The sequence below is a fragment of the Vigna radiata genome, chromosome 5, assembly GCF_000741045.1.
Source record: "Vigna radiata var. radiata cultivar VC1973A chromosome 5, Vradiata_ver6, whole genome shotgun sequence".
Classification (NCBI taxonomy): domain Eukaryota; kingdom Viridiplantae; phylum Streptophyta; class Magnoliopsida; order Fabales; family Fabaceae; genus Vigna; species Vigna radiata.
The window spans coordinates 10739865-10754692 of record NC_028355.1 but is presented as its reverse complement, the minus strand read 5'-3'; the positions used below and the strand labels follow the sequence as shown (position 1 = coordinate 10754692).

The following is a 14828-nucleotide window of genomic DNA, read 5'->3' as shown; positions in this document are numbered from 1 at the left end:
TTCACACGGACTATGCCGTCCGTCTATTACATCGAGACCCTCCGAGTCTCGGTCCAATTACATCAAGACCACCGAGTCTTGGTTCACACGGACTACAACGTCCGCCAATTACATCGAGACCCTCTGAGTCTCGGTCCCAATACATCAACACCTACTAAGTCTTAGTCATTCATGGATTATAATGCTTACTGTTTCCACTAAAGCAGCCGCATTTGGTCCAAATTAAGCCTACTTACTTCAATAACGAGCGGCAACATGATATACCACGCTCGCTCAAAATTTACAATCAACCAAGTCTCAAATCGACTAAGTCTCGATGAATTATCCCAACAATCTGGCGAGAAGCAGTCATAACAGATTTGACAAATTCAAACGAGCAATATATTTACACCAAGATCAAGGGTACAAAGTTCAAATCCATAAGTAAAATGCCTTATATAGGTCGTATAAACAAGGAAAACAAATCACAATGTTCAAAATACTCCCACAGGGATTACAAAATAAGGCATAAACATTATCCCAATCTTCAAGCTTCGGCGTTGGCCGCATCATTCTACTCGGTCCCGTCTCCTTGACCGACCGCCTCCTCAACAGGATCACCTTCTTCAGTAAAAGTGCCCTCCGGAATGTCATTAATAGATATCATACGCCCTTTGTAGATGTCCTGCTCTATGTCAAAACTCAAGCCTGCAGGATCAACTTGGGCCAAGAAATTCATTTGCCTTAACGCCTTTTTGAAGCCCTTCGTATGTTCGAACTCAATGGCTTCCATCATCTCGGCCTCGGTTTGTTTCCACTTAGTTTTCTCTTGCCTCAGTTCGGCGTTTGCCTTCTCCAGCACTTCTCGCTCTTTCTCGACCTCCTCCAGCATCGTAATTTTCTTCCTAGCCTCCTCCATGTCTTTCAACACTTTATCGCGTTCGGTCTCCAGCTCGTGGCCAATCTTGCGCAGCCCTTCAACCTCCTTCTTAACTTCTGCAAGAGCCCTTGCAGCTTCCTCAGCCTTTTCCTCACAATTTGCGTGAGTAGCACTGAGGTCATCTAATTCTTTTCGAAGACGGCTTACTTCGCTTTGAACTTCCCCCCTGTTGGAAGCATACACCATTTTGAAAGCTGCAGCACCGGCCCGGAGAAGAACGTTGAGCAAGAACTCAGACATTTGTTGCTCGGACATGGAGGCCATCACCTTCTCCTCAGCAGCATCGAAGTGGAATTCGATCTTATGTCTAAGATCGAAACCGGGGTCCCACATCCCTTGGGGTAAAGGGCGAAGTTCAGACGGTTCACCGCTCTCGGTTGCAGTTTTCTCTACACCAGGCGATGATTCCCCCGCCCCGATGCCAACCTTTCCTTTGCCGGCTACATTGCTCACTCCCTCAGCCCATGCTATTTTTCTCTTTCGCTCCAATCCTACTTCAGGGGAAGGAGGAGTGTCGTCCACGTGCACGATAGTGACCGGTACAGCTTGGCCAGAAGATGATCCGGGTCCTCTCTTGGCAGCACGGACCTTTCCGAACCAGTCTTTCTTAGGTGCCATCAGTTCTGTAAAAGGGTACACAACACATCAGTAAGAATATTCAACATCACCTGGAACAACAATCAGCAACAAACACCTACCGGAAACTTTCGACTTAAGGTCGTTGAACCTCAGACAGTTCACCATTTGCCTCGAAGAAAACGAACGGGATAGTTTAATCAGAATATCCTGGTCCCTCTTTTCAACGTCAGTCATATCCTCTTTAGGCCACGAGGTTAGGGTTTGAGGATTTCTAGTCCAAAACAAGGGAAATTTGGAACTACCATCATCGTTTAGAAAAAATGGCTTACCCCTCGGCTTAACTGACACCTTGAAAAAGTGGTTTTTGAAGTCTTTAAACGACTCGGCATACAAGTGAAATAGGGCATCCTTTGCCTTTGAACTAAGGGAAACCCACCCCTTTTTGGCGTTCGGTCGGCTCTTGAAAAAATACAGGAATATTTTGGCCGTTGGGTTAATATCTAAGGCTTGACACAATACACCGAACGCTTGGATGTATGCCCAGCTGTTTGGATGTAATTGGGAGGGAGCTACGTTTAAGTATCGAAGAACATCCATTTGGAACCGAGTAAAAGGAAGACGAACATACATAGGGTAAAATAAATACATATACATATAAAAACAACCCTCTCCGGCGACCTCTTCCCCGTGAAACACTCTTTCTCCCTTCTTACAGGCCACTAGGTTTATGGCAGCCTTATACCCTACGGTTCGAAGGACGCAGTTATCTTCCACCCATCCTAACAGTATGTCTTTACTAATAAACATGGTATATTGTTCGCCTACCTCGTGCGGTGCCCACGAATAATCTAAGGCGCAAGAAGCACATTCTTGCCCAACATCTTCTACCTCTACTCCACCATTAACAAAAACCCTGTCGCCACTCAATAGCGACTCTATTGACCCTACGACTCTACGGTTAGAAGACGACGGCACATTACGATTCCTATTTTCACTATCAGACAGAGCAAGGGCAGGAGGGGGAGAAGCCATCATTACCTGGAAATGGAGGACGAAGCAACTGCAGAACACTTGGGCAGGGCAAGCACTTCTGAAGACAAATGCAGGAAACCACGATGAAATGACGGTTCGTTTTCAAATCATTACACTTTTTAAAAGCGTGGAGGTTACGAAACCGTCGCATTGCCTACACCGCTGGATGCCCGAGATCTAACGGTTCTCATTTGGCGACTCTGCCACTGCCGTAACGCGGGAAAATCCATTTATGGGTTCAAAAGTTAAACGACGACATGCTTACGTCGTTTCATTTACACTGGCAAAACCACACGTGTCTATTTGCCTACCACTAGGGCACTAACCAGTTCGAACGGCCAAGCATGCGACCGACTTAGTTATTCCATACCGCTCGACCACTATTCTCCCCAACACCCATTAAAGTCCTACAGTCACGCCAGGCTAAAGCCTCGTCCTTCCTTTGGACTTGGGGGGGATGATGTACGGTAGTATATCTTCGATGACCGGCCATACCGAACGGTCAAGCCTACCAGTTATCTTCAACCGAACGGTCAAGCCTACCAAATGGGCCAAATTATACTGATCCAGCTATAATATTACAATATTACAGGTAAGTTTGTTTATCACTCAAGGCCCACAATATTACAAACACGAATAACCGAACAGTATCACCATATAATATCATATATATCTCGAGTATCAAATAATATCTCAACAGAGATATTTCAGGTAAGTTTGTTTATATTTCATTCTGTTTATATTTTATTTTGTTATGTTGATCCAAAACCTATAAATAAAGAGCAAAAGCCTTCAAACAAGTTACGCACAATTCAACCTACACTGACACTCTCATACTTGATTGAGTTTCACCCTCTCTCCGTTCTAGGCATCCACTTGCTGAGGACAGAGGGTCTTCCTATACCAACATCTAACTTGATCGTCGGAGTACCTTTACAGGTACCACCCCCCTCCCGGGCGAGGATCAGAGTGCGACGGACGGTTTGAAGAATGGACGGCGAAGGCAATTGGAGATTTCGCATCAGAAGGAAGCAGAATCGCGCCATCGAGGTTAATGCTTTCGGTCCCAGTAAATTCCTACCGAAACAATATATTTAAAAATATTTACTTATTACAAATTTAATCTCAATATATTTTGATATGTTATAACGTTTACCAAATATAGCTTTATTTTTTTCACTTACATTAAATGGATTTTTTTTCCCATGCTGCAATAGACCGCAATCCAAATGAAGACAAATAATACATTTCCACCAAGAAAATAAACAGTCAACTGTAAGAAAATGGGAAGTCAAGAATATTTCAATTATGTTTACTTGGTTTGAAAATAAAAGAAAATGCACAACAACTCCACACTACTACTTGCACTTAACTTTATATGCATTATCATTTCATAACTATTAGAAGCACTAAATACTCTAAACTTATAAATTGTTGTTCAATCATAATTGTCATGATAAAAAAATTACATTTACAAATTAATGTATGAAAATTAAACTCCAAATAATAAGGAGGAACCATACATACAAAATTGATCAAGCAGAGAAAGGAGCCGTTCTATCCCCAGATATTTGTTGACATGCAAACAGACTAAGCCGGGACAATTCAGATGAAAAATACTAACTGCATGTTTGTTTCATGTTGGATAACATTTTAGATCCGGTTAAGTTACGAATAGCAGTTTCTTTCTTCAACACGCAAACGAACCCGCTAAAAGCAAAACATTGGTGGGAGTGTGGGACAGCTCTATTGCAGAAAGTAAATATGGGGTTATCTTTCGCCCAACATTCCATCGAGGAGCGCAGCTTCTTCCTCCTGCGTGTAAGACAAGGAAAACCACGTAAATGAAGTGTCAAACTTAACCAAAAAAAGAATATCACTTTGAAAGAATAAAACCACACACCACCAAGGCATTAAATTCAGTCTCTTCATCTATAGCGCTGGTGATAGCAGGATCCTCAAGCAGTTCCTGTTCACAGAAGTTAAGATTAGCAATTTCTCGTGATCTTCAAATCAGAAATTTTGTTTCCCTTCCCCTAAACTTGGGCACTGATATCGATAGATATAATGTGAGTGTATTAGGCAGCCCATCATATAGGATACAACAGTGCAAAGCAAATAAGGACCGTTATACTAAACGGACAGTCTGAAGTTGTTGGTAAGTTTAATGTTTGCGAAAAACCATATTGCCAAATTAACTGCGACACATGAGATCTGAGAAAGGAAATAGCGACCAAATTCTGTAGCGAGCGTCAAGTGCCAACTTACATCGTCAGCAATTTGCAAAATTCCATTCTGATCCTGCAGTGAAAGGTTAAATTAATTATGTCTGGCTTTTGAATACTGGTTTCACAAACTAATCAGATATACTGGGGGAACTAAGAGTACTTTGATACTAAGTTCACATTGGTATTTTGGAACAGTTTCCGCTCAAATCAACTATAGAATTAGTTTGATCAAAGAAAAAACGTGACTGGAAAATGAAATGTGGCAATCGTTCAACAGAGGAAATAGTAGGTTTTAAGAAACTTGACAGGGAAGCTTACCTTCACCGCAACAAAAAGAAGTGGATCAGATGGTGTATATATCATGTAATATGCTTCTTCCTGCAGCACATTGATATAAATAAGCATGATTGGTGTATACATCACGTTAGCTTTTTGATACCCATACTTTCTACATTAGGTCAGTGCCAGAACCTAGAGGTTACTTTAGTAGAATATAAAGAAGAACCTTAACTAGATGTATAATAAAAATAAAAGTATAAACAATATGGATTAATAGCAGAAAGAAAAGCTAAGGTGACTAGACCGCACAACAATCCACTGGCTGTAAGATGATTTATAATTTCTTACGGCTGTCGAGTACGAGCTATATATTAAGGCATGAATTTGAGGGTACCACAGAAATAGTTGACAACAATATTATTGGGTGCAGCAGAGATACCAGGCAACAAGTTTACTCACCAACATTATCTTCAAGACAACAATCAAATATAAATAGTAGTGCTATTGGAAAGTATCCCCTATTTGGTGGCTATATGTTTGCTATTAAAAATTGCAAATTTATGTGAAAGTTTTCTGATTTATTTTCATCATTTTCCTGAAATTAGAGAAGTTAGTTCATGTTGGCTGCATACTGCTGACAGAACAAGGTATGGATAGTGGAGAAGCAATCCACTATGTTGGATGCCAGAGTATTGACCACGCTAATGCCTCTCCCTTTCAGGACAAGAGAAGGCTCTACACCAAACTGGATCACTCATTGAGTAGAATGCCATGGTGTTGACGAACGATAGTAGATGCTCGTCGGGGTCAATTGACCCATCATACTTCTCGAACACTAGGGGTGTGTTCACTTGGGGTGATTGGAGGAGACTGATTGAGTGGATTTGAGGAGATTTGAGGATAACTTTTTGTTGTTGTTTATTTGAGTGAATTTGGAGATAAATGAGAGTGGATTTTGAACTAAATTTTTTTAATCTGTCATATAAACTAAATCCTACACCAATTCTCACAAACTTTACTTCAAAATCCACTCTCGTTTATCTCCAAATTCACTCAAATAAACAACAACAAAAAATTACTCTCAAATTCCCTTAAATCCACTCAATCACTCTCCCCCAATCACCCCCAAGTGAACACACCCTAGAGGAGTCGACCGCTCAGGCATAGGTGCCTCCATGACAGTAGCTATAAAAGGTAGCAGGCCCTCCGCCAGTACCATTTGCACTATGAGAGCTCCCCTACTCACCCATGTGCTTGCCTCTTGGACTGTCTTGGTCAGTCTATCAACCTGTTTGTTCACATTCGATGGTCCAACAACAACCGGTACATAATGTTGAGCAATCTTCTCCTTATGCATGCACGATTGTGTTCTCATCTCTCAATGTCATTATCTCAACCTCATGTATTCTTTGCACCTTCTGAATTTGCCTCTACAACTCCCCAAATCAACTATAGGGGGTCTTGTCTCTCCTATCAGGCCCATATTCCTTGTGGTCACCATTAAGTTTTCTTTAGCTTCCTCGGGTCCCATAGTGGGCACCAAAATGTTTTGGTTTGTAGGGTCGAGGTTAATAGTTCTCCAAACTTCATTCATCCACCTCCTTACACAGGCCATCGTTTGTCCTTCTCTTCATTTGGTTGTACTGAGAGGTTAGCAAAGATTCAATAGTCTAGTAATAAATGTGTATTAAATGTAACCAACCTACTACAATACCTCAAATCTGTATTTATAGATTTTAGAATGGGCTTCGGATTAGCGTCAGCCTAATTACAGCCCAACTAGTAATAATCGTGCTTTGGTTTAGGGTAATCATTGTCAGTCTTAATTCTTGTTTAAGGTTGACCGTTAGGTTCATGTTACCCAACCAACCAGCACTAGGTGTTTTTGAATGATGAGATCTTTTGGTCTTAAACTGACTAGATGATCATATAATACAATTAATATTCTTCTCTTTTCTACTCTATTCATTCCATTCTATATGACAACTGAGGTTTTGACACAGGTATTAAGGAATTCAATTAATATTATGAATTTGATAAAAACATCACGTGACTTCCATATATACCCCTTACCCTAAAACTACTTACTCGTTTAGGCTTAATAAGTTTTTTGCGCCCAATATTTGAGGGGTTTATTCAATGTGGTTCCTCAATTTTTTTATCCTCAATGGAGAGAGTGGAAACAAGTGCAATGAGTAAAAACCGAGAGAATGAAGGATTGGAGAAGTCCAAACTCACTCACACATGGTCACCTTACCGATGGTGTCAATGTCAATTTAACAGAAGAGACCACCTTGACTCATTTTAAATAAACTGGGGATTGAACTTTGGAAAAAATAATTGAGGGATCCCATTAAATAAATCCCTCAAATATTAGAACTTAAAAAACCTACCTTCTCGTTTATAAGGGGATTAATTTGATAGAAAACATTATGTCACTTACCGGTATACCTTTTATACTATAATTACTTACTCATTTACTCTTATTGCACAATAATCCTATTACGTTAGTTCTCATTTACAAGGGGATTAAACTAACTTCACATAGATCAAGGAAATCAGTTATCTACATCAAATTTTACTAATATCTTATTAATTTTTGTAAAATATTCTTCTCATAAAACAAAGAATAGATATTATGATGGTGTAACCAAAGGTAAAACACTAATAAAAAATATTTTAGAGAAAGTAATACTAAATGAAATAAAGATAGTTAACATTTTCTTATATTTGAAGACCAAAAAAGTGTGATTTTTATGCTTATTAGTGACGATTGAGACAGTACAGTATATATTGATTAAAGACAGTCCTGAAAAATAAAACTTAATGTCTCATTGATTTAGTAAAACAACAAATAATGTGAAACACGGTATTTCTCTCTAAAATGTCATATAGAGTGGAAGGAGGAAGCAATTATTTGTGAGTACCGACAATAAGACAAGGTACAATGACAGGAATATTTCTTTTCAACAAAGAAGCATTATGGTGTGGCCTTTTAACAAACTAACATGTTTGTTTGTTCATCTTCATAACTATGTTATATTTATTATTTTCAAGTGTAAGTTAGCAAGACTCTGATTAAAAAATGGAATATTTTAAGTAGACAAAATTCGTTCAGAAAGTTAGTCATTATTATGTGTACTAGAGAATAATAAAAGTCTCAACATTTCAAATAGCTTAAAATTGTCAAAACGTCCTAATTCCAGAAAAAGAAAACAGGGAAGTTTTGATTCTGTTGAAGATAAACATTGTGCAATTAAAGGTATATAAAATTACCACACTGAAGTTTACAATTTCTACACCTTCAGTTGGCAAGCTGTCTCCTTTATCATCTGCAAAATAGGAAACATCTTCCATTAATTTTAGATACAAAGTTGGGCAATAAATTGATAGCATCTGCCTAGATATCACTTTATCATTCTCGGATTATCATAAGCTGATCTTCATTCCAGCATACTAAAGTGAAGATACAAAGTTGGGCAATAAATTGATAGCATCTGCCTAGATATTACCCTTTTATATAATCTATTTGATAAGACCAAAGATCGCAATTGGGGGAAATGGAATATGGGAGTGGTTCATGTAAAGCATGTTTCTTCTCCATATCAAAATCAGAAACACAATAGTGGGCAAAGTGAAAAAATGAGGGTACAAGACATGCCATAATTCTTACGGATAAAAAGGTGCGTAAGAAAGACATAATTTTACCAAACAAAAATTCTTGACCCAACTTACACATGAAGACTGAAAACGAGACATAAACAATTTCAAAAGCTTAAAATTGTAAGTTTTGCAATGTAATACGAATTTGGTGTTTATAAAACTAGTCAGACAACTGCGGAAGTAAATGGGTAGATAGAATTAACTAACTGACAACATCTAAAAGTAATGGTTGTAAGAAAATCCAAATGTCACAAAAACAGACAGGAAAACATGTGATTCATAAAGGCTGAGCAACTCCATTAATTATTTATGCTTTTATGCTAGCAAATTCACTTTTATATAAAGGGAAGATTAACTTCCCTGAAAACAGTTAACCAAAAATTATGAAAGGAATGGAACAAAGAGAAAGGTGGTTTGTAAACCAAAGAGAAATGTACAAACAGAAAGACCAAACTTCATGGACTTATCACCATAAATTCGAAAGTTTTAACACCAGAGAACACATCCTTCTGAGGAATCCTATAAATCCAGAGGGAGACTAAAGAGATCTTAGCGAGCACTATTATGCACGATCAGTGCATGAAAATGCTCTCTAACAGCTGAAGTAACCGCTCCTATGTGTTACAGATGTCAGTGCTTATTATGCACCTCCACATGTGTGAATTCATCACTGTGATTATTGCAACTTAATCATCTGTTAGAAGACTCTAGAACACCATCAGTTAGGCTAGGGTCCCTTGGGTTTGTGGGCCTAATTTCATGACTTCACTGTACCATGGCATGATAGTAAGTTTTCCTCAACTATTCTAATGCTTTTAGCCATACACTAAAGATAGTCTAAACTTCATGATGTAATAGTACCCTATAAGCTATATAGAATCTTTGTGACATTAACAGCTATGTTGTGCTGGAATATTTTCTCGATTATCCAAATATAAGAAATTACTATTGTCGTAAAAACAAAAAAAAAAATATGAATTTCTTGCCTGTATGAAAGTCAAATATGTCCTCTTCCGAATAACAAAATCCACCACGGGCAGTATAACAGTATCTAATATGGGCAGACAAAAAATTTAGTGATCAAACACAAATCTATGACATTTTGAATCATAATAAAAGACAGACATACCCACTATTAACAAGATACAAATGTATCTTGGCAAGTGCATAAGTAGCAGCGGGCAGAATAGATTCAAGCTCCTCATCACTGACCTAAAGCTCAGATAAAGTAAGAATTGGAATGAAGAATTCATATACAAAGAAAACCTTTTCTCATCAAGAAGGGTCAGTTACATGGATGGACCAACTAAAGGGATGCCATGGTGTTTTCTCAAAAAAAAGTTCAAAACACAATTAAATGAACTACCAATTTCATAAAGATTGATAAAGCTTTAGGTTAGATATCAATTGCCTAATTTAGCCCTCCCCATTTATCTAGGTGCGAGACTATATATAATGTAATGATTGGATATAACACAAAGGCCGAGTTAGAATGCTTCATCAAGAAATAAAAACAAAATATATTTGTTCCCTCGATAATAAGTAATAAGGTTTTATTATTGAAGATGGGTGAATATTTTAAATTAGTTCAAGAGTTCGACAATGAGACCATATCAACATCAAAACTGGTTGTTAACCTCATTTTGAAGTTACTGTGAACAAATCAAGAATATATAAACGAAGTGGGACATGGAATGCATAATGGAAACTTACATCCGACCATCCATCCGGTGTATGCCTCACTATCTGGACAGGCCTGCAGTTAAAATTCAACAATCTATAGTCAATAAATAATTAAAAGACTGGTCAACAAAATTCCAGATTACCAGCATAGTGATTACAGGGCATGAATTCACTATTTAAAGACCTTTAACTTACATGTCAGCAGGGCAGAGCAACAAACAGTCGTCTCCTTGAGAACTCGTGAACTCTCTCCTTACAACGCACTCTAAGGAAAGGTTATTAGCCGGGTCAACCTGTCACCATGTCATTCAAAATTTGTCACACTTGCAAAACCTAAGAACGTTTGATTGCATATTCTATTAATGTTATGTTATTCCATATTGTTTTGAGAAATGTGAATATTTAGAATGTATAATATATATATATATATATATATATATATATATATATATATATATATATATATATATATATATCCCTAAGCACACATTTCTCATATTTTTGTTTGACATATAATTAGACCATAATTGTCGTTATAGTTATAATAATTTTTTTTTTAAATTTCAACGATAATTAAATAGCATTTCAACTTAAGATTAACATATTAAAATCTTACCATTTGATGAAATAACAAAGCATTAACCCTAACATTCCAATTTATAACAATGTCAACAGCCTTCCTATCAAATCTCAGCGACGAAGATTGAACAATGACAGGAAATAATTGTCCATAACCACAACAACAAATATTTTGAATGCAAAACCACATGTTCTATACAAATTACATTTTAATTGAATACAAAAGAAACTCACTAGAGTGGCAAGTCGGTCCATGGAAGCGCTGAGAACTTTGCCTCGTTCGTCGACGACGAATCCCGCCGGCGGTTTGGGAAGTGACGTTGGAAGTGGAGGCAGTGGAGCAATATTGTAAACGGAGTTGGAATCAGTAGTTATAGCTTTGCTCTTACTATTCTTTTTCTTTTTGTTGTTGTTTTTTGAGTTTCTGTTGTTAGAAGAACGCTTCTTCGGTGGAACGGTGGAAGACTCCGAGGCTCTGCAGATAACAGGACGGAGCGTAGGGTTGGGAAGCGAAAACGAGGGAAAACCAACTTTGTTGAGCTTCGATGGAAGAAGAAAGGGCAATTCAAGCCTTAGGGAGGAAGGAAGAGCGTTGAAGGTTGTTGTCGCCATTTCTTCTGTAAATATCTGCAAGCAAGGGTCTTGGGAGGCAAAACAAGAGATAAAGGAAAAACCGGAACAAAGAAAAAGATGAGTAAATTAATAATATATAGGTTTAATCATTCCTTATAAGGATAAATATATTTTTTGTCCTCCTATTTGTTGATGAATCTTCAGTCTTCATTTTTTGTTCGGACTCAATTGAGTCCATAAACTTGTAAAATTAAATCAATGAGGTCCTTTCTGTTAAGTTCTCATTCACACGGTTTATTGTTGTTGATGTAATGATGCTGATATGTGTGATATTATTATGTGGAAATAAAATTTTTTACGTAGAAATAAATTTATTACATGGAAATAATTTTTAATTGATGACATGAAATTAGATAAAATAAAAGAAAAGAAAAATAAAAACCATTCACATTCAAATTAGGGATTGGAGAGCAAATTCTTGCCGTCTTCACCATTATCCTTTTTTCATCTTTTTCCATTGCTTACCTCCCACCTCCTTCTCAAGCGTAACAAGTCCACCGCCACATGCCGAACAAACCACTCCTTCCTCGATGCTGACCACGACCAGGATTTCAGTCCCAGGAAGAGACACGGCTTCTGGTCCTTTCTTTACTTCTCTTCCAAATCATCCAAGAAACTCAACTCCAACAGCTTCAGGGGCACCAACACCAACATCAACGTCAACCACCCGCCCAGGATCTCTACCATTAACTCCGCCCAAGATCTCTACCATTAATTCCGCACCGGGATCTACTTCTGTCAAGCCCAAGGAAAACATTTCCTTTGCTTCTTCTCTCAGGACTGACATTGTTGTTCAACAGGACACCAATAACAGCAGTAACAGTCCCACTGCTCATGCCACTTCTTCTATGGAGTGTAAGGTATCGAGATCCAGATCTGTTGGCTGTGGCAGCAGAAGCTTCTCTGGGAACTTCTTCGAGAGGATTTAAAAATGAAAACTTTAAATATGTAGGATACATATCTCGGGGGTGATTTGGTACACAATAAGAATAAGAATGATGGGTCAGTCTGCATTTTCTAGAACCGAGACTTCTCGGCTTGAGAATTTAGGACAGAATGCCATGGTCATGATTGGGAATGTTTGCTTCTCATTTTTTGTTATTGAGATTTTGGTTTCCACTATTATGACTGCTACTTATGAACCATCATCTGTTTCACCTTTCAACCAAGATCATCCCATTTCTCACTTTCAAATTCAGTAATAGAGATGAAGAACACAGACATTGCCATGTCATAATCCTTTAATTTAAATAAAAATTTTACATAATCAAACAATGCACATCAACATCACCACATCATCGTAGTTAGATGGCGTTAGTAAGAACTTAACAGAAAGGATCTAATTGACTCAATTTTACAAATTTATGGACTCAATTGAGACCGAAAAAAAAAAAACAAGGACTGAGTTGAGATTCAGTAACAAATATGAGGATCAAAAGACATATTTAACCTTCTTATAATCCATATTTTCGATGATTTTTTTCAATTAAGTCTCTATTTTTTTTTTCTCGACTGAGTCCCTATTTTTGAAAAATTAAAGCAATTAGATCATCGTTAGTTCCGAACTAACACCCTTAAAAAGGTGACACGTGTCAGCTTGTGTTTTTTTGAATTTTCTAAATATATTTTTAATTATTTTTATTTTTATTTCTAATTTATTTATTTATTTAAAAAAAATTGTCATGTGTCAAGTTGACATTGAGCCACGTGACAATGACAATGTGAGGTGGTGCCATGTGTCACTATCAAACCACGTGTCATTAGATTTGTCTCAATTTGGTCCCTATATTTTTAATTTGTCTCAATTTAGTCCCTGTATTTTTATTTTGTGTTAATTTAGTCCTATTTTTTAAAAAAAACTAAACAATTTTGTTTCTCTCCCAGTTCAAACAAAATTTTATTTGTATATAAATCTTTACAAAGAAATTTATACAAATTAACTTTTTTATTAGAAAAATAAAAAAATTACAAACTAACATATGACACATTTTTATTTATATAGTAGTAAAGAAATCATTTAACCTAAATAATATGAATGAGGTATAAAAGTTAACATCTCAATAATAAATATTTTTTTGTGAAGGTAATCTACACAAGTATAGTCTTAATACTTCCTCAACAATTCATAAAAAGTTTCTAGAGTTAAATATTTCAATTTGAAATACATCATTACTAATAATTTGTTTAACAGAAACAAATTTAAAGACAAAAATTTGGAAAATGTTCATACCCTATTTTATTTGGGAAGGAACAAATTTTTTGAAATTTTTAAAAAAATTAGGACTAAATTGAGACAAAATAAAAATACAAGGACCAAATTGGAACAAAATAAAAATATAGGGACCCAATTGAAACAAACGCAATGACACGTGGTTTGACAGTGCCACCTCACACTGTCATTGCTACATGGCACAATGTCAACTTGACACGTGGCAAATTTTATTTTTAAAAGAAAAAAAATAAAAAATAAAAATAAAAATAATTAAAAATATATTTAAAAAATTACGAGCCTACACGTGTCACCCTTTTAACGATATTAGTACGGAACTAACGACATTGACCTAATTGCTTCAATTTTTCAAAAATAAAAACGCAATTGAGAAAAAAAAATGAGGGATCTAATTAAAAAAAAAAGTTACAGAGAATCATTAAACATAATATATATAATCATAATAAGCTATTTCTTATAAATAAAATAGATATATGATTTGTAGTTTATTTTTTTTATTTTAATTGGTAAATAATCTCAAATTCATTTTTTCTGTATCCGTTTATTTATACTTTTATTTTTTTCATGTTTAATATATTTTATACATTCGAAATAAATTTTGATAAAACAAACATTGTAATTGTAAAATATGAAATTAAAATAATGTTAAAATTAAGTTTCAACTCATTTATAAAGTACTATTAATATACACCACATATCTTTGATCTATATACGGAAAAAAAATACTTTTATCCTATTCATTTTGAAAGTATCAGAACAATTAGCCAATTTTTTTCTCGAGAGAAAAGTATTTTTCTTTTAAATATCAATAAAAAAGAAAAATAAGTTAAAAAATTATGTATAATTAAAATTATTTTATGAATCAATCAATGTGTAAAATATTTTTACATTGATTTTTTTCTAAAAAAATTCGTTTATAGATTATTTAGTTCTCTTATAAATACTTTTAAATAAAGGTATCCAAATAAGTTTTTTTTTTTTTTTTAATAAAAAAAGTATTTAG

The 14828-nt window shown here is 36.0% G+C and overlaps 1 protein-coding gene across 3 annotated transcripts; it reads right to left on the bottom strand.

Annotated features, from left to right (window-relative positions):
* Window positions 1–3944: 3944 nt before the first annotated feature.
* On the bottom strand, window positions 3945–11675 carry LOC106762549. 3 transcript variants are annotated; one of them, XR_002667740.1, is made up of 10 exons: window positions 11197–11675; window positions 10579–10676; window positions 10414–10456; window positions 9830–9912; window positions 9687–9751; window positions 8314–8369; window positions 5077–5136; window positions 4765–4831; window positions 4434–4499; window positions 3945–4345 (listed from the first exon to the last, which is right to left on the bottom strand). XR_002667740.1 is itself a non-coding variant. In XM_014646523.2 (10 exons), exons 1-10 carry the CDS (start codon window positions 11572–11574, stop codon window positions 4301–4303), a joined length of 927 nt encoding a protein of 308 aa, XP_014502009.1. In that variant the 5' UTR covers window positions 11575–11667; the 3' UTR covers window positions 3945–4300. The 3 variants fall into 3 exon arrangements, 2 of the variants coding, with proteins under 2 accessions (XP_014502009.1, XP_014502010.1); XM_014646523.2 differs by having other exon boundaries at window positions 4799–4831; window positions 11197–11667; XM_014646524.2 differs by lacking the exons at window positions 9687–9751; window positions 9830–9912 and having other exon boundaries at window positions 4799–4831; window positions 8340–8369; window positions 11197–11671.
* Between the last annotated feature and the right edge of the window lie 3153 nt (window positions 11676–14828).